The sequence below is a fragment of the Triticum urartu genome, chromosome 3A (assembly GCF_056163025.1).
Source record: "Triticum urartu cultivar PI428250 chromosome 3A, HENAU_Tu73, whole genome shotgun sequence".
Lineage (NCBI taxonomy): Eukaryota > Viridiplantae > Streptophyta > Magnoliopsida > Poales > Poaceae > Triticum > Triticum urartu.
Genome location: NC_141875.1, coordinates 671,292,373 through 671,317,586, shown reverse-complemented (window position 1 = coordinate 671,317,586; position 25,214 = coordinate 671,292,373). Strand labels below are relative to the sequence as shown.

Below are 25,214 nucleotides of genomic sequence, written 5' to 3'. Positions count from 1 at the left end.
TATCACCAAAGAGCTAGCTATGGACAGGGGTGCGTGGAAGCTTGCTATCCATGTACCAGAGCCATGAGTTGGTTGCGAGATCTTATAGGTTTCACCTCTAGCCTACCCCAACTTGTTTGGGACTAAAGGCTTTGTTGTTGTTGTTGTTTGGTCTGCCATTGTCTGATACTAGTACTTCAGTACACGTCTAGCAAACGACAAGAACCATCGACACTATCATGTGTAATTTTGCAACTAATATTGAGCCCATAGAAATATCACTGCGACAGACTGACAGTATACGTGCGATAGTTGGATTCGGATATATGTAGCCGTCCGAGTAGCACCAGGGAAGTAAATGTCAATCACGGATCCACCATGGTAGCATATCTAAAGGGGGACTTCTGTAATCTTTTAGTGATTAGGAACCAAACCTGCATCCCCCCTTAACTCCTACTTCTCTTTTTTCGCTTACCTATATATCCACAACATCATTTGCAACGAACCCATTACACACCAAAAACCACACGCAAGGGTACCCTACTATGACCACAAGTAGACACCTTGCAATATTCCTCGGCACACAAGTGATTTCAAATCATCTTACATCAATCATTCACTAATGCCGCCTCAAGTATTATTAGATGTCCCACTAAATCAATACAGAGGTGATTTCAAATCATCTTATGTCAAGCATTCACTAATCTTGCTTAACTAGTATTGTCAAAAAGGCAAGGAAACAATACAGAAGTGATTTCAAATTATCTCACGACTAGTATTGTTTGATCTAAAGAATCAATCACATATGTAACAGCACTCCACGGCTATACTAAACAGTGAGATGCACAATTCACATTGCAAAACTATGTAAACTCTACAAGTACACTATACAGATCACCAAAAGGTTAAAAGGCAAACCTTGCAGGACGGAGAGTAGGGAAAATGGGAGGCCAGGTCATCATTAAAGGATAGATATTACCCAAACATTTCTCCTCTGTTGTCATCTCGTACACTTTACACAGCCTCCTGCGCCTGACATCCAAGTAGAGTGCGGATCGACCCATTTCCAAGAATACAAACCGATTATAGTCCCCCACATGGTTTATCTGGATATCAGCAGTAGGCTCATCCTCAAGCAAACCAGCACATGTTTCGCTCAAGCAAATGGTGTCCACCAGCAACCAATTGTCCCCATTGTGGAGCCAGATATGAAGTTGAAGCTCCTTGATATGGATGAGATATACACCAGAACCATCATCGACCCGCGACAACATGGTGGTGCCTAGGTCAAAACCCACCCCGTGTGGGAGCTGAATTGTCGATAAGATTGAGGATGTCAAATCTAGGACAACAATTGCATTGTCGGTCGCGAAATAGATTTTGTTGTCAACAAGTACGCCTTTCGGCCTAGATTGTGGATGCAGGAGGCGGTCTGACCCCAAGGTGAGATGTTTGTGCCAGGCATCATCACCAGTTTGCAACATATACACGTTCACCTTAGGTTCCATCACTACCGGACTCGCCACCTATGCCGACGGCCATTTCCCGTCGGCATACATCTATGCCTACGGCTGCCGTCGGCATAGCCCCGTCGGCATAGATCACGTCACCGTAGTCTTGTCAGACCGTCGGCATAGTTTAGCCGTCAGCATAGGGACCTATGCCGACGGCTTCCGTCCGGCCGTCGGCATAGTTTAGCCGTCGGCAGTGATTTTCACCTGACGGCAACGGACGGCGCCGTCAAAAGCGCTGACGAATCACGGGCCACCGCGTGGCAGAGGTATGCCTACGGCAAAGCCGTCGGCATAGGTGAAAATCTATGCCGACGGCTTTGCCGTCGGCATACCTCTGCCACGTGGACTCCTGGCAGCAGGGTATGCCTACGGCAAAGCCGTCGGCATAGATTTTCACCTATGCCGACAGCTTTGCCGTAGGCATACCTCTGCCACGTGGCGGCCTCTGGTGCTATGACCCTCTTTAGATCGTTCTGTAATATTCCAGTGGTTGCCACAAGGAATGTCGCATAGTCCTGCCACGTGGCAGCTCATGGTTGCTCCTGGCTGAGTACTATGCCTACGACTTTGCCGTCGGCAAAGCCGTAGGCATAGCCCTTGGCTAGGAGCTACCTATATTGATGAATAAATGATACAAGTAATATTGCAAAAAGTGAATAAAAGAAACTATATTCATAATATATGGAACACTACAATTATTTGGTCTGAATAATAAACAATAGACTTTATTAATATAAATGTCAATTACAAGCATTCAGGAATTACACTTAGAGGAAAAAGAAATAAAAGAAGAAAGAAAAAGTCCTAAACTAAACCTATACTAAACTATCTAGTTCTTCATCTTCTGCTTCTTTCTTCCAGTTCATCAACCTGCAAAACAAGAAAACAACAAACATGAAAAACTTGATCAAGGTTTAAATGTAGCATTCCCCTTAGCAAAAATGCCTTTGCTGTAGGAGCTAGCACTTACGAGTTTGGAAACATTAGTCAAACCCCAATCAGATTAAGTTGATCAAAGAAACAGTAGAAGAGAGCCAACACTGCATAAATGGAGCCAATAACCCAAGACAGAAGTAGAGCCAGCAAAGTATAGATCAAAGCCAAACCCAAAGATCAACTCAAACTAGCACTAACTCCATGATTAGGGGATCCCTCAATTAAGCTTGGGTTAGTTTTCAGATGAAATCCAACAAACCCACTACTAATCAACTAGCCCAGAGGTAGGGTTTGAAGTAGGGATTGTCCTCAGGCAGCCTAGTAGTGCTAGGACTACTGCATCATTGGATCAAGTAGTGCAGCATCTTTAAGTAACGATGAGAGCCTCAGGACACCATCATTGGCATGGCAAGATTAAGGAGCACCTATTCTTATCAGTGAGAGTAGGAGAGAAAGAAAGAAAGTGAAGAGACCAGTGTAGCATCTGTTCAAATCAGATTTAAGAGAGAGGGAATTGGCAAGGAAAGATATAGTCCATAACCTGCAAGAAGAAATAGGCCATTGATAGCACCTTTACTAAACATCTGTTGTAAGCAGAACACATACACCCACTTAGACATGGGTACTATTCTGTATATAGGTACACAAGCACAATACATGCACCTGGTATAGATAGGAGTATAAGCATGCATCTAAATCATCTGAAACATATGAAATAGCTAATGCAAAGAAAGAATTATCACTACATGCAACCATCACGACTATGTCCTGTACAATATACAACTAACCACCAGTAGATGATGTACTAAACCATACAAGAAATACCAATACATGGTATTTAGATAAAGACTAGAATATATCAAACACAGATACCAGCTTGAAAGAGAAACTATAATTTTATACCACTACAGGAGCAAATCATGAAGTACACAGAGTAATTGCAGTAAAGAGATGAATCAGTATATGTTGATCAATAAGAGAGTTACAGCTATATACAAATGAAGGACTATATCCTTTATAAGATAACAAAGAAACAGTAGCACTTATGCATATGAACAAACAGAACCAGCAGCCAACCAATAAAGAAACTAGCATGTGCTATATGACAGGAACAATAACATCTATAAGACCAAGATAATTGCAATGATAGACCAACATTAGGGTCATGCAATCATTCGATCCCATCATGGGAGCACTAGTTGAGAAACAAATCAAATATAACATTAGTTCCATTGGTTCAACCAACAAGTTAACAAAAGTTTACTTCCCACTACTAATTTTGCAACTCGTGATAATAAAGAAAACAGAGCACAAATAAATAGGAATGATCTTTTCCATGACACAAGCATCGCAAGCACAAACAAAATCACCCATACGCATGAAACAGAGCAAGGTACTAATATAGCAGCACAAGAGCGGGAGCTAGAGGTAGGAGACGGATTCACAGGAGAGGAGGCTGTAGTCGATGCCGCACACGACCACGTCGCCGTCACGCGGTGGATGTTGTAGTCGAGTTGGACCATGTGCGGGGTGTCGTCGTGGCGGTGGATGACCTGGTTGTCGTCATCGTCCACGGAGGATGCCTGCTGCTCCGAATCTAACAAACAAGTAAGTGCTAGTGTCGTTGGTCTAGTACAGAAATTAAGCAAGCTAGTATAGGAGAACGCGTGCTGCTGCTAGTATCTACAGAAATAAATCAAGCTGCATGTGTGTGTGCTTGAGCTAGCTTAGTACGTACAGTCCATGGTTGGGCTCCAAAACTAATAGAGCATGCTAGCGTCAACAGAATCAATCACAAGGTTATTTTGTTGTTGTTGCTAGCACTGCTAGCTGTATGTATTGGTCCATCCATCCATGACCTAACTAATGTTGTTGTATCTCTAGACTAAGTGCAGCAACACAAGAAGAACTAAAACTGCAGAGCACATGTGTACATAACTACCTATACTCATCCATGGCAAACTGTACCAAACCATCCATACATAGCCAGATTGCAATGGAGTAGATTTAACACAAGACATGAAAAATTGATGAGCCAAATGATTTTTAGTATTACTAACTTGAAAGGAAGCTCGCTGTTTCCATCTTCTATCTATCCATGATTTTATTTTTCTGAAGCAAGCATCAAAAAGCACAATGACAATCGAATTTCACACAAAAACTGAACCAATACTTGCTGTTATGTAGTGTCCATGACAATTGCAATTGATGTCCACTCCAGATCAGATTTGCAAGGGCTAGAAAGAGAGGTTGTAGCTCACCATGTATGGGGGTAGGAGGTGGATGCAGGGGAGGGGTGGAGGGCGTCCTGCAGAAGAAGCTTCGCCATTAGAGAAACCTGCACAAAACAGAGGAAGGGGAGATGAATAAATCATGGTGAGGAAAAGGGCCTTCCACATGATTAGATCTGGAAGAGAAACAGCAAAAAAAGACCCAAAAAAAGCCTTCCATGGCGTGCTGTACTAGGAGCAGCTCCTCTCTCTCCGCTAGGGTTTGGGGCTATGGGAGGATCCATGGTGCCGCTGCGTGGTGGGGGACAAGGGAATCCATCTCCATGGCGGCGTCCCGCCCCACGGAGGTGAGCCCCTCCTGCCGTCGTCGCCGGCACGCCCATGGCGACCTGCAGAGAAGGAAGAGAAGATGAGGTGAGGTGAGGAGGAGATGGTGGGCGAAGGAGGGGGAGGGGCTTACCAGTGCTGGATCCGGTCACCTATGGCCTCGCCGTGGCCTGCCGTGGTGGATCCCGGCGAACAAAAGGGGATGCAAAACCCTAGCCAGTGGGGGAGCCGCGGATCTGCACGGAGGTAAGCCAGACGCGGACCAATGGGATCTCGCCGGCGTGCTGTGCGCGGCCGGAGCTCGCCGGAACCGGGCGGCGTGGGTGGCGGCGGCGGCGAGGGAGAGAGGGGTTCGGGGGGGGAGAGAGAGGAGGCAACGAGGGTTTGGGTGGGTTCGAGCGAGAGAGAGAGAGTGCGTTGGGTCGGATGGATGGATGGATGTGGGATTGTGGGATTCCTGGGCACAAATGGACGGTAGGATGTGAGCCAGGTCATCGATCCGTGGCACAAATGGATCCACCAATGAGAATAAGTGAAACTGAAATTGAGTGTGTGGGTCTCTCTCTTGATTATTTTTCTTTTTTTTCTAATTCTGATTTCATTCGCGGGCTGTTTTTTTCGGTGAAAACGAAAGGAAATGATATATGGTTGGAGGGCCGATGGGTTGGGTTTCGAAAGCATCGCGTGCATGTTTCATCTGGCTTTTGGAAGACGGCATGGTGTCGAGCAGAGCCCACACATTTCGTTCGGCTTTCGGAACACGAAACTCAAGTTAACTGTCGGCTCACGTCATGGAGGTCGAGGAAGAACCGGCATTCGTCGTCGCCGTCCTCACAACTGCTACACATGCAACTCGGAGGGGGTTGTGAGGCCGAACATGAACACGTGTGATGGTCAACATCATAGATCTTCCTCCGCGATGGGTGGGTGATGCACGGCGAGTACGATGTTCCACGAGATATGCATGTTGTCGACCTCTTCCGGCTCGGAATCTATGTTGTGATAGCTCAGCCCATGGGAACATGTCAGACCAAGGTATTAGCCCAACCCACCACAAGATTGCCTTCGGGCTGACCCGGCGTGGCCATTTCTCCCGTCCAAGTGCTGGCGACAGTGGCGTCCATGAAGGGGTCACACTTCGGAGTTGTGTGTCAGGTGGTCACGCCTACCACCACACATTCAGACATGTAAGAGGATCCAATGCGAGTTTTGATGGCATTGCTAGCCACCGAAGACCGCGGAACATTACTACGGTGTCATCGCCATCCGTGAGGGGGGCACACTTCGGAGCTGCATATTGCCTATTTAAACATCCCGCCACACTTGCTGGCATTGCTACCCCCCCCCCCCCAAGGCCCACGACCGCCCTAAGCATGGCCTCGTTTACCTGAAGATCTAGGCCTTTGATTTTCGCCAGACGGACTTTGACCAACGTTCTTTTCCATTTGGTTGTGGTAGGTCATCCCATACGAACTCTACAGAACAAGGTTCGGGCCCAACCTGTTGGGGAATGTAGTAATTTCAAAAAATTTCTTACGCACACGCAAGATCATGGTGATGCATAGCAATGAGAGGGGAGAGTGTTGTCTACGTACCCTTGTAGACCGAAGCGGAAGCGTTGACGCAACGTAGAGGAAGTAGTCGTACGTCTTCCCGGTCCAACCGATCCAAGCACCATTACTCCGGCACCTCCGAGTTCTTGGCACACGTTCAGCTCGATGACGCTCCCCGGGCTCCGATCCAGCAAAGCTTCGGGGAGGAGTTCCGTCAGCACGACAGCGTGATGACGATCTTGATGTTCAACCGTCGCAGGGCTTCGCCTAAGCACCGCTACAATATGACCAAGGTGGAATATAGTGGAGGGGGGCACCGCACACGGCTAAGGAACGATCACGAAGATCAACTTGTGTGTTCTAGGGTGCCCCCTGCCCCCGTATATAAAGGAGCCAAGGGGAGGGGGCGGCTGGCCAAGGAGGGCGCGCCAAGGGGGATTCCTACTCCCACCGGGAGTAGGACTCCCTTCTTTCCTAGTTGGAGAAGGAGAAGGGGGAAAGAGGAGGAAGAGGGAAAGGAAAGGGGGGCGCCGCCCCCCTCTCCTTGTCCTATTTGGACTAGGGAGGGGAGGGGCGCGCGGCCACCTCTTGCCTCCTTTCCTCTTCTCCCTTAGGGCCCATGTAGGCCCAATAACCCCCGGGGGAGTTCCGGTAACTCCCCGGTACTCCGGTAAAATCCCGATTTCATCCGGAACGATTCCGATATCCAAATATAGGCTTCCAATATATCGATCTTTATGTCTCGACCATTTCGAGACTCCTCGTCATGTCCATGATCACATCCGGGACTCCGAACAACCTTCGGTACATCAAAATACATAAACTCATAATGAAACTGTCATCGTAACGTTAAGCGTGCGGACCCTACGGTTCGAGAACAATGTAGACATGACCGAGACACGTCTCCGGTCAATAACCAATAGCGGAACCCGGATGCTCATATTGGTTCCTACATATTCTACGAAGATCTTTATCGGTCAGACCGCATAACAACATACGTTGTTCCCTTTGTCATCGGTATGTTACTTGCCCGAGATTCGATCGTCGGTATCCAATACCTAGTTCAATCTCGTTACCGGCAAGTCTCTTTACTCGTTCCGTAATACATCATCCCGCAACTAACTCATTAGTTGCAATGCTTGCAAGGCTTAAGTGATGTGCATTACCGAGAGGGCCCAGAGATACCTCTCCGACATTCGGAGTGACAAATCCTAATCTCGAAATACGCCAACCCAACAAGTACCTTCGGAGACACCTGTAGAGCACCTTTATAATCACCCAGTTACGTTGTGACGTTTGGTAGCACACAAAGTGTTCCTCCGGTAAACGGGAGTTGCATAATCTCATAGTCATAGGAACATGTATAAGTCATGAAGAAAGCAATAGCAACAAACTAAACGATCAAGTGCTAAGCTAACGGAATGGGTCAAGTCAATCAGATCATTCATCTAATGATGTGACCCCGTTAATCAAATAACAACTCTTTGTCTATGGTTAGGAAACATAACCATCTTTGATTAATGAGCTAGTCAAGTAGAGGCATACTAGTGACACTCTGTTTGTCTATGTATTCACACATGTATTATGTTTCCGGTTAATACAATTCTAGCATGAATAATAAACATTTATCATGAATTAAGGAAATAAATAATAACTTTATTATTGCCTCTAGGGCATATTTCCTTCACAACCCACCACAAGATTTCCTCCCGTGTCGACCCGACGTGATTGTTTCCCCCCTCCAAGTGTTGGCGGCAGTGCCGTCCGTGATGGGGGTCACACTCCGAAGCTGCGTGCGGGATGACACTGAATTGATCTCGCTCTGAGCGTTCAAGAATATTCATGCAATACCAAAACTGCAAAACATTACTTCAGTGTCATCGCCGTCCGTGAGGGGGGCCACACTCCGGAGCTACGTATTGCCTCGGGACCTGGCACGATGTTGTCATATGGCCCTTGTAGGGTGTGGTGAAAGTTTTAGCGCGTTTCGCAGAAGCTTGACCGGAGGTCGCTTGTAAACTACACCATCTCCGAGGTAGTATCTGGCTATCGAGAGCAAACGTGTCCGGTTTGTGAAGGAAGTGTGTTGCTCGTTGCTCCGTTGGCCTCGAAACTTCTCGTGCTCACAAAGGGGGGCATTGCATGACACGTGCCAGTACATGGCATTTTTCGGGCCAGCCTGCAATATTTGAGACATTTACTACATTCGTAGGGTTTCAATGCAGGGAATTGCAGATCTACACGGCGGCCACCTAAAATGATGTCCAGAAGTGGTTTGGCAAATCATATATGATGTCTTTGTAGTATGTGTAGGCCTAGTGCAACCCAAGGAGGGGCATGCCCCACCACCGGGAGGCGAATGTACCTCGGCGACATGCCGGATCTAGCTGTTAAAATCCACGGGAAACCATACGATGCCGAAAATCCTCGGGACCTGGCATGGTGTAGTCATATGGCCCTTGTAGGGTGTGGTAAAAGTTTGAGCATGTTTCGCAGAAGCCTGACCAGAGGTCGCTTGTAAACTACACCATCTCCAAGGTAGTATTTGGTTATCGAGAGAGAACGTGTCCGATTTTGTGAAGGAAGTGTGCTACCCGTTGCTCCGTTGGCTATTTCAAACCTCCATCACACTTGTATACATATATTAAGACACAAATGCATGTTTTGGTGGCATTGCTACCCCCGAAGGCCCCCGACCGGCCTAACCCTAGCCCCGTTGACCCGAAGATCTAGGCCTTCGACTTTCACTGGACGGCCTATGACCAACGGAATTTCCACCTGGTTGTGATAGGTCAGCCCATAGGAACATTTCAGAACAAGGTCTGGGCCCAACCCACCATCGGATCCCCCTTGTGTCAACACGACGCGGCCGTTTCCCCCCTCCGAGTGCCGACGGCAGTGCCTTCCGTGTAGGGGGTCACACTCCGGAGCCGCATGACAGGTGTTTGCACCTGACACCACACTTCCAAACATGTAAGAGGACCCAGCGCAAGATTTGGTGGCATAGCTAGCCCCCGAAGGCCCCTGGCCATAAGATTCCCTCTGTGTCGGCCCAACGTGGCCGTTTTCCCCCTTCAAGTGCCAACTGCATCGTCGTCCATGAAGGGGTCTCACTCCGGAGACGGTTGTCGGGTGTTTGCGCCTGCCACCACAATCCTTGAAACAATCTGATGGATGTAGATATAAAATTTGTCTCGATTGGCAAGGAATGAAAAATATACAAAAAATTCAAAACAAAAGGGTGCTTTATGTAAATTTGAAGCAAACATGTTTTAAGTTTGTTCAAATTTGAAACATAGCATAGCAACATGATCCTTTCAAGATTCTGATAAAAAACCATATAATTTTTTTCAAAATCAATCCAAGTATCAATTACTTATGATTTTAACAAAGTATAAAGACCTATATGCAAAAGTACATGAGGTCACATTTCTAACATACTAAAAAAATAAAAACAAACTGGATATTCATCATCCATGGGAAATTCTACCCCAAGTCGATGTATAATTTGTGTATGTTTAAGTTTAGATAAGTTGATTTAAATCATTCAAATTTTAACTTAAAAAAACAAAAATAATTTAAAATAAAAAACAGATGATATCTATGCCTACGGCCATGCCGTAGGCATAGCTCTCGGGGCTACCAGGAGGCGCCACATGGCGGGGCTATGCCTACGGCCTTGCCGTAGGCATAGATGGAAAACTATGCCTACGGCTTTGCCGTCGGCATAGCTCTGCGACGTGGCAGCTCCCGGTAAAAAAAAACAGATGATATTTATGCCGACGGCCACCGTCAGGGCCGTCGGCATAGATTTAACGGCGTCAGTCCGTCGACATAGATTTGACGGCGTCAGTCCGTCGTCTGTCCCCGGGCCACCAGGGCCACCTCTATGCCGACGGCCTAACTATGCCTACGGCTGCCGTAGGCATAGATCGATGTATGACGACGGCCTTACTATGCCTACGGTTGCCGTAGGCATAGATGGAGCTATGCTGACGGCTTTTCTATGCCGACAGTATTCCCCAGGCCGTCGGCATAGCTCTATCTATGCCTACGACAGCCGTCGGCATAGATAAGGCCGTAGGCATATAAGGTTATTCCGGTAGTGCATGGTATCCTCCACGGTGACATAAAAGTAGGACGAGCCATCCCCTTCTTCTTTGGAGAAGAGTTGTGCCCAATTGTACAAACAGGGCATTGTGAACTGTAATCCTGGGAGGATGGCCATACCATGGTCATTGTCATAGCACAGTGGGCTGTGCACTGCAAATACAAGCTCGTAGGCGAGGACGCTGTTGGTGAGGCTGAGGACGCTGAAGTTTATGCGGCGGGTGAGGACGCTGCCGTTCGAGCAGCCCACCATGGTACCTCCTTCTTTTTTGGAGAAGTTTGTGCGGCGGATGACCGCAGCGAGCTCCGGGGGCTGAGGCAGCATCGGGAAGAAACGTGCGGCGTTGTACGGATAGCTTTGTGCAAGATAGAAGCCGAGGAGTCTTGGCGGGTGGAGCTCGCGGAAACGGCGGAGGAATGCGCGGTCGGAGGCGTGGCTGAGCCAGCGCCGGCAGACGCAGGCGGCGCGGACGAGGCTGGTGGGGAAGCCGACGCGGACGATGATCTCCGTCAGAAGATTGTCGTCGTCGAGCACCTTGGATACACACGCCGGCGGCGGCCGCGCCTCGTCTTGCATACTGTCCGGCGGCGGCGGCGGCGGCGGCGGCGGCGTCTCGCCCTCCATTCCGTGGGTTCAGGGTTTGGGTGGAAAGGCGATCGAGGAGGTCGACGATGGAGTGAATAACATCCGAGATTGGCTCCCCTTGTTGGGCTCCTAGCCGTGGCCCATCCGAGTCCAGCCCGAACTAAAAACGAGGCCCATCAACCCCGTAATATGAGTAACAATGCAAGCGATCGGTTCTCGTTTTCTTATAGATGCATACATTTTGATTTTGACTCGAAACCCGGGGATCTTTATTGGTTAATAGAAATTTGGTTACACTTTCTTAGAAAAAAAGGTTACAATCGGTCACAATGGTTCTAACAAGGAACCTCGAACTTTCAGCCATCGGCGCTTGTAAGACTAGTAGCGTGCTTAGCACATAAATCAGTCAGAGTGTTGACTTGCCTCATTGAAAATAGGCGCCACAATGAACGTTCATTGTGCCGCGAAGACCAGAGGTTGACAACCTCTAAACAATCCCTTTCATTATCACATGCGAGTACCCCCTAGTTGGGTGAATACTACACCATATCGCAAAGCCAGTACTCCAGTTATAAACGTACCGGTAACACCTGGAAAAGGTTTACTCCAGGATCCTTGGAAAGAAAGGTGTGGTCTGGTTATACCTACTCTACCTTCATTCTGAGAATGGAATCAATGGCACCGTTAGTATTGATCTTTACCCAACTTGGATCAGATGGTTTCCAGCATTGTCCTTGATGCATACGTTGTCTAAAGGCATGTCCAGTACTGACAAATCATCTCTTACCCTCTTGACCGCATGAACTGGATCAAAGGGCTCTTATTCATGTGTCCATATGTTGCGAGCTGTCCAGATAGTATGCATCACCGTAATGATTTTGCATTTATCCTTATCAGCAAACCTTTGATCAACCACAATATCCCGAGTCCATGTATCCGGGTGGAGGCGAGGTAGCTAAGATCCACGGCCTCTCTTGTCACCATCCAATAGGGTGTGTTTGGTAGGGTGCATGAACTCAAAAGTTCCCTACAGAACCCATTTTTGACTGTTTGGCAGGGTGTATAGACTCACCTCGATTATGCCCATCTCATGTAAAAAAGATCTCTTGGCCATGTTGAGTTGAGCATGCCCAGATAGGGTGCATGGAGGCAGCCATGCTCTCCTCGACCCTCAAAAAATGTTTAGAATTTTAAATTTTGTTTAAATTCTCAAAAAATGCTCAGAATTTCAATTTTTATTTAAGTTTTCAAAAAATATTCAGAATTTCAAAAGTTGTTTAATTCCTAAAAAATGTTCAATATTTCAAAATTTATTTAAATTCTCAAAAATGTTCAGAATTTCAAATTTTGTTTAAACTCTAAAAAATGTTCAGAATTTCAAAAAATGTTCATAATTTCAAATTTCGTTTAATTTTAAAAAATAAAAAAATTGGAATGCCATATGTGTTGAATTTTTCTCCATGTTTCTCAAATTTTGTTCACCATTCAAAAAAAATATATTTAAAATTCAAAATTGTTCAACATGTCTAAAGTCTAAACACATGCAGACTGCCAAACAAAGTCTTAGCTCAGCATGTCTCAGCAGATACACCGCTACTAAATAACAGCAATGCATGTACTCAGCATGTCTCAAGGGGGACAACAATGATATGGTGAGAACTGCTACACTCCTAGCATGGGAACATGACACATGGGCATGCATCATGTTTTTATCCATTGCTTCGCAAAGATCACACCTTACAAATACGCCTACTGTGGCGATGCTTCAATGTAGCATAGTCAGGGAGGATTCCTCGAAGAACTCTCCACCAAAATACCCGAACTCTCGGTTTAACCTTGAGTTTCAATAGAGCAGACCAAAGGTGAACATTTGACAATGAAGTCCTTGTCGTCGCTCCTTCCTCTAGAGTGCAATGCTCACTATAAGTGACCAGAGCATGGTATGTTGTTTTGACTGAATATTCACCTGATCTTTGTAATGCCCATCTCAAAGTGTCTTCCACACCAAACACCAGAGGTGGAGCCAGGATTTCTCAAAGCCTAGGGCTAAAACTAAGTGCCAAAAAAACACCAAATACCACGGATACTAATGCATATTAGAAGTACACAAATTCACGTTACGAATGAAATATGAATTCATATTACCATGAGAGCAAATTTGATAAAACTTTTTAGAAAAATTAACAAAGTGCATCATTCGAAAATTGATACCAAATTAGTTAATTTGAGGTCATTCTTTCTTCAGAAATAATAAAGGGACATGGACCTATAAACATAAATCAAGTACTCAAGTATTTAAAATCAATAACAAAATAAGATTGTATGAAATAAAGTTGACTAAAGTAGTAAAAAAATTACATCACTAATTCATTGATTTAGGTTGATACAAAAGAAGTAGGGAAAATATATACTCCCTCCGCCCGGAAATACTTGTTGAAAAAATGGATAAAAAGGATGTATCTAAAACTAAAATACGTCTAGATACATTCGTTTCTCCGACATTGTATTTTCGGATGGATGGAATATGATACTCCCTCCGTTCGGAAATATTTGTCATCAAAATGAATAAAAGGGGATGTATCTAGATGTATATTAGTTTTAGGTACATCCCTGTTTATCCATTTTGTTGACAAGTATTTTTGGACGGAGGGAGTACAACAAGCTAGAGATTACCTATCATGTCCAGCTGGTTGTGTAGATGGAGCAGATCGAAACATAGCAAAACGGTTGGAGGAGGCTCCTCTAATGAGGCTACATGATCTGAGGTTCAGAACGCCGCCCGCCGGGCGCAGCTGCCCAGGTCCGGCCGTCCGGCCGTCGAGTCGAGTAGCCGAGGGGAATTGGCGGCGCAGCATGAACGAGGGTTTTTTTTTTTGATCGATCTGCCTCGACGTCCCACTGTCTGTTAATACAACGTATTGTTGAACGAAATTTCACAGGTGCTTAGACCACATGCATGCCTATTCATTAAAAAAAATCATGTCGCTGATGCTTGCCCGAGCAACCACAGGTTGCCGCCGTTGCTCGCCCACACCTGCGCGCGCCATCGCAGCTCGCGTTGACCACGCCTGTGTGAGCATCCGCATGTACTTACCCACGCCTACTCGCGCCGGCGCAGCTCACCCTCGCCTTGCCGATGTGCACGTCTGCACGTGCTGGCGCAGCCTCATGGGTGCCTGCGCGAGCCACAACAGCTTGCCGTCGGTGCTGGCCCACGCCAGCGTAGCTCGCCCTCCCCTTCACGCGTTGGCGTAGCTTGTCCCGAGAGCCAAGACATACGAAGGCAGCATTGAACAGCAGCTCCAGCGGCGTGATGGCAGCACCGGCTGGAGTAGATGGATGCGTGTACATGTTCCGAAGACAGGGATGCAAGCGTGACGCTTTCTCTAATCTTATACTTGAATCTCGCATTGCAATTTGGCAAAAAAAAAATCTCGATAAAGGATGAATTTTATTAACTCAAAATGAAGCGTTAAAAAGATACATAACGCACGAGCACACACCCGGCTTCTGCATAACTAGGATGCACACAGTCAACACCAACTCACACACACACGTAAAGAACACGCCGACAAATAGCAAAGTCATATAAGACCAAAGCTATGTGTAAACGGTAAAAAAACAAGAAAAAATCCCTAAGCGATAAGATCTGTGATCGGTAAACTACGGTGAAGACCATATCCGCACCAATCATCTCATAACACCACATGGACGACGAAGTTCTTCAACAGCAACGCCTTCAGGAAGGGAGCGACACTCAAGTTTCGCCGTCACCGGATCCAACAAGAATGTCGGAATCTAGATTTTTCACCCTGAAGAATCAGTCCGAACATATTCGAGCAATGCCTTCAACAAGGTAACGATGTAAACAAAAAACATCGTCATTGCTAGGTATAACTACTCTGGTCTGACCTAGGCTTTCGCCTCGGAGCTCGAGACTAGGTGCTTGAGTAGCACCACAATCAAAGTCTCTCATGTGTTGTCGCCACCACGTTTCCGCAATTCCAGCAGCTGCATGTGATGCAATCACCGCCACTGCACCACCATTCCTCTGCGTCAAGCCTTCATCCATAATTTGTATCTCACCGTCGAAGTCAACCACCGGATCAAGAGGACATGAACCCTCTCAAAGACCTCTCGATGATCACGGTCGCCGTGAAATTGCAGGAAGTCGTTGCAATATAGTTGCAGTCACCACCCTCCAGCCGATCAGATCCGTATCACCACCACCAAGCCATGGTCCTTAGCCGCCCGAGCGAGAACGCCGCCATGGTCGTTGGACGGCACAGCCGCTGGTCACCGGGATGAGCCGACGCGCACTCCGTCAACATTCGGCTACCACCCAAGCAGCCAACAAGCTTTCGGCCGTCAGATCTGGAGGCAAAGCCCGGCCAGACTAAACAAAGGCCAAGCGCGTGAGGCCTAGCACCACCAAGCATGCCCTGGTGCAGGACAGCACGCACAGCCGCAGCTAGCTTCCTAGCACCGCAACGCCATGATCCGCCGCCGCCGTGGCCAGTCGCATACCTGCAGGCGCCGCCTCCTGGCAATTACATGTATCTAATCATAGTGTATGTATATCTGCTTGTGTATCTATTCACAGTGTATGTAAAGATAGGAAAAAGGAATTGCAGTCAGAGGAGAGTGTACATTTGCCTTCCACAAATACAATCAAAGCCACTAGTGAAGTTTCTTGCAATCTGTTTTTCTGCACTTGCTGTAGCTTATTTAAAGACAGGAAATGGAATTGTAGCTAGAAGTGGCAAAATATGTAGACCTCAAAATTCAGTATGGCAAGGGAGAGACAAAATACCGTTCGGAAAGATTGGTCTCCATATCACCACTTCCTTGTCGAGCCTCGCCGAGGAGATCGGCGGCACGAAGCTTCGATGAAATCGGCGGCGGGGAGAAGATCAGTGTCACGCGGCGGCGAGGAGATGGAGGCGGCGTCCAGAGGTTGACGCAAGACGTGGATACAGCAAGCACGTTATTCTCGGCGGGCTGCACGCTTTCTTCTGTTTCAAGTGTGCTGATTGGATGCCAATTACGTATTTACGTGAAGATAACATCAGGGGCGGTTTAGTCTTTTCCGGTGCCTGTAAATGGGAAAAGAAAAAGAGAAATCTGTAAAAGGGATGGGATGGCATGTTAATCAAAGTACACACGAGTCGGGTGGCATTTTTAGGAAGTCGATCTTGAAAGTGGCATTTGTGCGAAGCCCCATATTGAAAATGGCACTTTCAAAAAAAAATTATTGAAAGTGGCAAATAACCAATTTTCTTCTTCACTCCACCTCCATAGCCCGATCCCCTTTCAATTCTTACCCAAACCCTAAACCCACGGAGACCACAGGAATGGAACCAGAAATGCCGCCGCCGCTGGATCTGGACGGAATGGGGGCGACGTGCAGCAGCCGGTGGATCTGGACGGAATGGAGGGCAACATGCAGCCGCTGTCGGCGTGTGTGTCCAAGGTGCTTGACGACGGCAACCTCCTGACGGAGGTCATCGTCCGCGTCGGCTTCCCCGTCAGCCGCGTCTGCGCCGCCGGCGTCCGCAGGCGCTGGCTCAGCCACGCCTCGGACCGCGCCTTCCTCCGCCGTTTCCGCGAGTTCCACCCGCCCACACTCCTCGGCTTCTACCTCGCACTCCGGAGCCATTCGGCCGCCTATGCGCGCTTCTTCCCGATGCCGCCTCAGCCCCCGGAGCCCACTGCCATCATCCGCCGCGAAAACTTCAGCTTGGACACCCACCAGCGCGCGCATCACAATATGATGATGGGGGCTGCCTCAACGGAAGCGTCGTCACCATCTCGCACTTAGTGAAAAAACATGCGAGAGGACGTTGCATTTGTGATGCGCAAGCCGCTGCGCAATGAGAGAGGTATGGCCATCCTCCCAGGATTAAAGCTCACAATCCAGGAAGCATGTTTCTACAGTTGGACACAACTCTTCCTCAAAGAAGAAGGGGATGGCAGCTTGTCCTACTTTCATGTCATCTTGGAGAATACCGCGGATGCAACAAAACCTAGGGTGCACTACCAGAAAAACTTGGGTTGCCGACGGCCAAACCTATGCCGACGGCCCCCGTCGGCATAGATGGACCTATGCCGACGGCCAAGGATAGGCCGTAGGCGTAGAAAAGTCGTCGGCATACATCCATCTATGCCGACGGGGCCGTCGGCATAGACGAGGCCGTCGGGACCGCTCGAGATACGCCTACGGGGCCCGTCAGCATAGGCGAGGCCGTCGGCATAGCCCGGGCCCACCTACCCGGTCAGCGCTGACCGTTTGACGGCGTTGAATCTACGCCGACGGGAGGTAACGGCGACCGTCGGCATATATGTGGCACAGGTATGCCTACGGCATAGCCATCGGCATAGACCTGGTCCATGCCCCTCTGCCACGTCATCGATCCGTCTGCGCGGCTATGCCGACGGCCGTGCCATCGGCATATGTTTATTTAGTTTTATTTTTAATTTTGCTTTATACTTTGGAGCAACATCCGGGGCAGACCCACAGCAAGATCCCCTCCGCGTAGCCCTTACGCGTCCATTTCCCCCCTCCAGGTGTCGGTGCCGGCGCCGTCAGTGAGGGGAGGCACACCCCGGAGACGTGTGCCACCTCTTCGGACATGCCATCGCAGCGTACGCCATGTAGTAGGTCCCGGTGTGACGGTCCGGTGGCATTGCTACCCCCCACCCCCAGGGCCCCCATCCCGCCTAACCCTGTAGCGTTTGACCACGGGATCTAGCCCTTTGACTTTGCACGGATGGGCTTTGAGCAGTGGACCTATCCACCCGCTTGTGTTAGGTCAGCCCATAGGAACACTTTGGAGCAACATCCGTGCCAGACCCACAGCAAGATCCCCTCTGTGTAGACCCGACGCGTCCGTTTCCCCCCTCCAGGTGCCGGCAGCAGCGCCGTCCGTGAGGGGGGCACACCCCGGAGACGTGTGCCGCCTCTTCGGACATGCCACCACACCACCCCTCATGTATGAGGACCCGGTGCGACGCTCCGGTGGCATTGCTACCCCCACCAGGGCCCCCCATTCCGCCGTGTAGACCTCACGGGCGTGGCTGCCGCCGTGTCCCGGAGGGGGGAAACGGCCACGTCGGCCCGACACGGAGGGTATCTTTGGGTGGGTTGGGTCGGGATGGTGTTGGGGGGTGTAGCTATGGGCTTGGCTACGAAAATCAGGTGAAAAGGTCCACAGGTCAGACCCAGTCCGGCGCAAGTCAAAGAGCTAGATCCAGCGGTCATCTATGTTAGGGTTAGATGGGACGGGGTACCAGAGGGGGGTAGCAATAAAAAAATAAAAAAGTATCACTATTTTTGGGCGAGGTGAGACTATTTTTTACATTGTGCTGAGAGTCACACATATGTCATAATAAAAAAAAAGCAAAGTATTTATGCCAACGGCTTAGCTGTCGGCATAGCAGCGCGCACGGCCACGGATCAATGACGTGGCAAAGGGACAGGCCTATGCCGACGGCCAAGCCGTCGGCATAGGTTGACCTTATCCGCTGCGGTTCGCCCCCGACCACCCATTCCCCATCTCTTCCCCCCGACCCACACCCGACCCCTACCGCCGCCGCCCACCTCCTCCGCCGCCCGCTCCTCCCCGCCCCGACCCCGCGCCGCCCCGCCCAGTCCCCGCCGCCGCCCGCTCCTCCCCGCCCCGACCACGGGCCGCCCGCCCTGACCCCGCCTCCGCCCACGCTGCCCCGCCCCGACCCCGCGCCGCCCCTCCCCAACCTCGCGTCGGCCGCCCGCACCGACCCCGCGCCGGCCGCCCCGACCTCGCGCCGGCCGCCCCGCCCCGACCCCGCGCCTCCCCGCCCCAACTCCGGCCGACCGTCTCGAAGGTGAAAATTTTATGTATTTTTTAGTGTTTTTAGTAATTTTGTAGCTAGTTAGATAGATAGTTAGATAGGTATTTAGATAGTTAGATACATAGTTAGATAGATAGTTAGATAGATAGTTAGATGGTTAGATAGATAGTGAGATAGGTAGTAAAAAAATTGGTTAGATGAGATGTTATATGTTGCGTATATTGAAAAAAAATGGTTCGATGAGATGAATCAATGATTATGATGAATAGGTGATAATGATGGTGATGAATATGTGATGACGATGATGAATATATTGTTAATGTTGTTACTTTTTTTGCCTACATGATGCAAAAATAAATGAATGCATGTTTAAATGTTTTTAATATGCTCTATGAGTTGTGATGTTCTAATTTTTTGCCACGATGGAATTTGCAGGCTTTGTGGTGTCGCATTTCATCAGAGTGACCATTGTCCGATGCGTTGGTCCCCCTGAGCACCCCTCTGCTGTTCGACAATTCCTCTACAGCCGAGGGTGAGCTACAAGTCCATCTCCTCCATTTTTTCATATCACTAGATTTCATTCTCAAATCAACTGGCGTAACCTAGGCATCTCCCGTCCAAAAGGGTTGCATCGATAAATATGCATTCAATTGCATATTTATCACCGCAGCTCTTTCGGATTGTCCGGCGTTTTCCACGGACAGCCCGAGGATGTGTAGATTGGGTATGTTCTCTATGTTCTACCCCGTTCCGAGACAGAATTTCGGCGGCGCCTTCCCATTGTTCTCCGGAGCACATTCTCTCGGCTATTTGCCGAGACGTGTATCTGGAGAACAACGGGGAGGTGCTGCCGAAATTTTGTCTCGGAACGGGGTAGAATGGAGAACGTACTCAATCTACACATCCTTGGGTGGGATTAGGACCCATCTTTACCTATTAGGGATGTAGGTGGATTCAACGCGGTAGAAACTGAAAATTTGATGTGATTAATTTAAGTGAATCCTTAATTATGTTGTGTGGCTTGCAAAAAATTAGAGGATGGCAGATAGTCAGTGGATGTACAGTGGTTTTATCCGTCGAAATCGAGTAACATCAGAGTGGATCGCGAAAACCGATGTGTATTTGAAGGAGATATTCCGTCGTCCAATGAGAATTATCCCGCCATGCCCCTGTGCGAGATGTGACAGACGTCACCGTAGAAATCAGACGGACATGAGTGAGCACCTTCGCACGCACGGATATATGCCAAACTTTGACATGCCGCCGATAAACATAGCCGAGCAGGACCGTGGTAGAGAGGAGGTGATGCGACAACGCATCGATGGATATGAGGATGACGGGGTCAGGGACATGCTAGATGATGTCATTGTTGCAGAAACGGCAAATGCATCACCTTCGGAGAATGAATCGGAGGAGCCGGAGGCAACCGCAAAGGCCTTCTTGGAGGTCTTGGCCTCGTCGAAGAAACCTCTTTATGCGGGTGCGAAAATATCTCATCTGGATGCCATCTCGCAACTGATTGCAGTCAAGGCTGAGTACGGCTGTAGCCAGAAATGCTTCGAAGCATTCCTGGGAGTATGGGCTAACAGCCTCCCTGAGGGGCATGAACTGCCGAAAAGCATGTACGATACAAATAAAATCATGAAGGCACTCTCTATGGATTATGATAAAATAGATGTTTGCCCGAAGAATTGCCTTTTGTTTAGGCACGAGTATGCGGATGACAAGTACTGTAGGAAGTGCGGTTCGTCTCGGTACATTGAGGTGGTCGGTGAGGATGGTGAGAAAAAGCAGCTAACCATCCCCGTTAAGGTTCTTCGGTATCTTGATTTTATAAAAAGACTGCAGCGCCTTTTCATCACGAAGGAGTCTGCCAAAATGATGAAGTGGCACAAGGAAGGTATAAGGTACAATCCAAAAAATATCGTACATCCATCTTGCGGGGAAGCATGGAAGTCGTTCGATGAAGAATACCCCGAGGAAGCAGCCGAGGTTGGGAATGTCAGAATAGCCATATCAGGTGATGGGTTGAATCCATATGGTATGTCGTCCAATCCATACAGCTGCTGGCCCGTGTTTGTAATTCCGCTCAATCTTCCTCCCGGTGCCCTAATGCAACGGAAGACCATGTTCTTGTCGCTCATCATTCCGGGGCCTGAATACCCGGGGAAGCAATTGGGTGTGTTTATGCAGCCGCTGGTGGATGCTTTGCACCATTCTTGGTACTTTCCGAGGTTGACATACGACCGGGATCTGTAGAGAAATTTCTTGATGAAAGTTTGGTTGCACTATTGCATGCATGACTTTCCCGGCTATGCTCTATTCTGCGGATGGTGTACAAGTGGGAAGATGCCATGCCCATTGTGCATGCAGGCTCTGCGAATGATTTGGCTGAGTAAGGGTGGCAAGTATGTAGCCTTTGACCTGCATCGACAGTTCCTCCCTCCAGACCATCCAGACAGGGAAGACAAGAAAAACTTCACGAAAGGCCGGGTTGTTCATGAAGTAACCGAGATTCCAACATTTTCGGGGGCATATGTTCTTGCTCAGCTAAAAGCTCTCAAGGCTAAAGTCAAAGGCAAAGGCAAAGCCAAAGCCAAAGGCTTCGAGGGATATGGTGAGATGCACAACTGGACTCACATTACCCCCTTCTCGCAGCTTCCTTATTTCAAGGACCTCAAACTTCCTTACAATATTGATGTGATGCACACCGAAAAGAATGTGGCAGAGTCCCTTTTCCACACGATCCTCAACATTCCTGATAAGACGAAGGATAACGTTAAAGCTAGAGCCGATCAACAGAGAATTTGTGATAGACCACGCTTGAACATGAAGCCTCCCACAGGCGGTCGAAAAAACTGGTTCAAGCTAGATGCTGACTTTGTCCTTAAACCGCCAGAAAAAAAGGAAGTACTTATCTGGCTGAAACAAATTTTGAAGTTCACCGATGTTTATGCATCGAATATAAGTAAGGAGTCAATCTTTCAACGGGCAAAGTGACCGGCCTGAAGAGTCATGACTACCATGTATGGATTGAGTGGATAATGCCGGTGATGGTTCGAGGCTATGTCCCCGAGCATGTCTGGCGAGTGCTTGCCGAGCTTAGCCATTTCTTTCGCATGCTCTGTGCTAAAGAAGTAAGTAAAGAGGTGATTGAAAAATTGCATAAGAAGGCACCGGAGTTGATAGTCAAGCTAGAGAAGATCTTTCCGCCAGGCTTCTTTACTTCGATGACACATCTCATTCTGCACCTCGCGAACGAGGTATTGTTGGGGGGGCTGTGCAGAATCGCTGGCAGTACGGCCCTGAGAGACAGAACAAGCATCTCCGACGGAAATGCGGAAACAAAGCTAAGATTGAAGCTTCCATAGCTGAGGCAGTTATCCTAGAGGAGGTGTCAGACCTCAGGACATCATACTATCCAGACCACGTTCCCCATCTGCATAACAAGGTGCCTCGATACAATATAGAAGAGCCCAAGTATCAACCCAGGCTCCATCTATTCAACGCGCAAGGTGGGAGGGCTGGGGCCTCGAAATCTTATAACATGCCATGATAAGAGTGGGAGGACCTCATGTTCTATATCTTGCACAACATCAAGGAAGTTGAGGAAGTGTGGATGAGGTAATACCACTACACCATTCCTTTATGTCTTCCACATCATCATGTTCCATGTTCACTTAGTCCGTGGCATGAGAGGCTTTATGAACACCAAGTGTAGAGGGGTCGCCAGATGCAGCAGGCTTTTCAGGAAATGGCGGCTAGCAGGTGTCCTCAGTTGCAGCCAGCACAATGTCCTCCAGCACAACCAGTGCTGCTGACCTTTGAGGAGTTTGTGGCACAGAACGCTGGCCCCTCGCCGGTTAGTTCATCCCCAATCTATTCACCCAAAGCATGTCATGCCTTTCAACATAGTCATATATCCCGTGAATATGTCTTTTCAACATCCAGGGAACAGGTGGATCTACCGTTGGCGGTGGTCTTCGCAGCACTCCCGAGACACGGAGCCCGACCACTCCGATCCACGAAGGCGGAGGCGGAGGTGGAGGCGGTCTTGGCGGTAGCGCTGCCGCTAGCAGTGACGACCTGGGCTTCGGCGGTCTTGGCGGTGACGACCTCCGCGGTGCTCGACGTCCTCGCGCTTAAGCCTTGTGTGTGGTGATGATCCTTGTGTGTGGTGATGATCCTTGAGATGACTTGTGTGTGGTGATGATCCTTTAGATGACTTGTGTGCTTCTCTATATGCTTATGCTTATGTTTATGTTGATTGTGATGATGCTTATGCATATATTGTTGTGATGGTGCCGGATGATATCCCGTTGTGTTCTATATGTCTATTTCCATCATATATATCTGCTAATATGTGCTGTATATTTGAATTGAATTGATCTGAAAACAAACAGAAAAAAGAAAAAAAAATCAAATGCAAACTATGCTGACGGCTAGGTCGTCGGCATAGGGCTGGCGTGAGCTCCCAGTAGCTAACATGTGGCGCCTATGCCGATGGCCTAGCCGTCGGCACAGTTTTTAAACTAAGCCGACGGCTAGGCCGTCGGCATAGATGCCACGTGGCAGCTGCTGGTAGCTCTGGAGGAAGGAATATGCCGATGGCCTAGCCGTCGGCATAGTTTGACACTAAGTCGACGGCTAGGCCGTCGGCATACCCCTGTCCCACGAGCAGCGTCTGGTCACCACGTGGCACACCTAAGCCGACGGCTAGGCCATCGGCGTAGTTTGAAACTAAGCTGACGGCTTAGCCGTCGGCTTAGGTGTGCCACGTGGCGACCAGGCGTTGGGCAAACTTGACGGCGGCCGCCGTCAGGCGTGAACGTTGCCGACGGCCAGGGCCCTCGGCATAGATGTACGGCCCCGTCGGGAAAGCTACTATGCCGACGACTTTTCTATGCCGACGTATATGTTGCCGACGTGGGCCGACGGCCCTATGCCGACGTGGGCCGTCGGCATAGGTATGTCCCGATGGGATTCAGGGCTATGCCGACGGCCCTGACCGTCGGCATAGGGGCCGATTCTGGCAGTGGTGCATGTGTATATGCTGCGGAATGGTGATGATGCCTGGCACAAACATCTTACCTTGGCTGACTGCGACCTGTATCCACCATCTTGGATCAAAGCTGTGCTGGTGGACAACAAAATCTATATGGTTAACTCCCCGAAAGAAATTGCTGTCTTGGATTTGAAGGCCTCAATCTTATCGACAATTCAGCTCCCACATGGGGTGAGTATTGACCAAATAGGCACTACCCTGTTGTCGCGTGCTGATGATGGTTCTTGTCTATATCTCATCCATATCAAGGAGCTTCAACTTCAAATCTGGCTCTACAATGGGGACAACTGGTTGCTCGTGGACACCATTTGCTTCAGTGAAATCTGTGCTAGTTTGTTTGAGGATGAGCCTACTACTGATATCCGGATAAACCATGTGGGAGACTATACTGAGTTTGTATTCTTGGAGATGGGTCGTTGCGCACTCTACTTGGATGTCAAGTGCAGGACACTGCGTAAAGTGTACGAAATGACAGCGAATGAGTTTCATTTGGGTGATATCTATCCTTTTATGACGAGCTGGCCTCCCATTTTCCCTGCCCTCATGGATATTCCTGCAAGGTTTGCCTTTTTACCTTTTGGCAGTCGGTGTAGTGTCCTTGTAGAGTTTACTTAGTTTTTCAATGTGCATCATGCATCTCACTGTTTGGTATAGCTGTGGTGTGGAGTTACATATGTGATTGATTCCTTGGGCCTTTTTAACAATACTAGTTATGTGATAACTGTTAGTGAATTATCGTTAGGCCTTTTTAACAATTACAGGTTACTAGTTACATTATATTAGAGAATGCTTGTCGTATGATGGTTTAAACTTTAAAATGAGCTCCGTTGAAAGGCCAGCTCATATAAAGGTATCGTATCCGTACTGATTTCTTGGGCCATTTATCAAATGCTAGAGGCGAAACTAGTGAATGCTTGTTGTAAGATGATTTGAAATCACGTGTGTACCAAAGTATATTGGAAGGCCCAAGGAATATTAACTTGATATGTCGATAGCGGTCAGGTGAGGGCTTTTGATGGCCGGGCTACAGGCAGGCCGCAATCTGGTCCGTCAGTGTGGGCTTTGGGATTGTGAATCAAT

General features: G+C 48.5%; 2 protein-coding genes across 2 annotated transcripts; one reads left to right on the top strand and one right to left on the bottom strand.

Moving 5' to 3' along the window:
- Positions 1-884: 884 nt before the first annotated feature.
- LOC147981364 (uncharacterized) lies at positions 885-11,379 on the bottom strand. Its single transcript, XM_087515950.1, has 2 exons — positions 10,633-11,379; positions 885-1,477 (listed from the first exon to the last, which is right to left on the bottom strand). The coding sequence occupies exons 1-2, from the start codon at positions 11,273-11,275 to the stop codon at positions 885-887; spliced, it is 1,236 nt and encodes a 411-aa protein (XP_087372076.1). The 5' UTR covers positions 11,276-11,379.
- A 5,687-nt stretch (positions 11,380-17,066) lies between these two features.
- Positions 17,067-24,917, top strand: LOC147981363 (uncharacterized). Its single transcript, XM_087515949.1, has 3 exons — positions 17,067-17,246; positions 24,090-24,694; positions 24,896-24,917. Exons 1-3 carry the CDS (start codon positions 17,067-17,069, stop codon positions 24,915-24,917), a joined length of 807 nt encoding a protein of 268 aa, XP_087372075.1.
- The last annotated feature ends 297 nt before the right edge of the window (positions 24,918-25,214 follow it).

What these genes read in the sequence shown, in the direction of transcription:
- LOC147981363 (XM_087515949.1), top strand. Translation starts at nt 17,067, where the DNA reads ATGCGAGAGGACGTTGCATTTGTGATGCGCAAGCCGCTGCGCAATGAG. An exon ending in ATGTCATCTTGGAGAATACC is followed by an intron (nt 17,247 to 24,089) that starts GCGGATGCAACA and finishes CCGTCGGCATAG; the next exon opens with GGGCCGATTCTGGCAGTGGT. An exon ending in CTCATGGATATTCCTGCAAG is followed by an intron (nt 24,695 to 24,895) that starts GTTTGCCTTTTT and finishes TAACAATTACAG; the next exon opens with GTTACTAGTTACATTATATT.
- LOC147981364 (XM_087515950.1), bottom strand. Translation starts at nt 11,275, where the DNA reads ATGGAGGGCGAGACGCCGCCGCCGCCGCCGCCGCCGCCGCCGGACAGT. An exon ending in CATGCACTACCGGAATAACC is followed by an intron (nt 1,478 to 10,632) that starts TTATATGCCTAC and finishes TGATGGAACCTA; the next exon opens with AGGTGAACGTGTATATGTTG.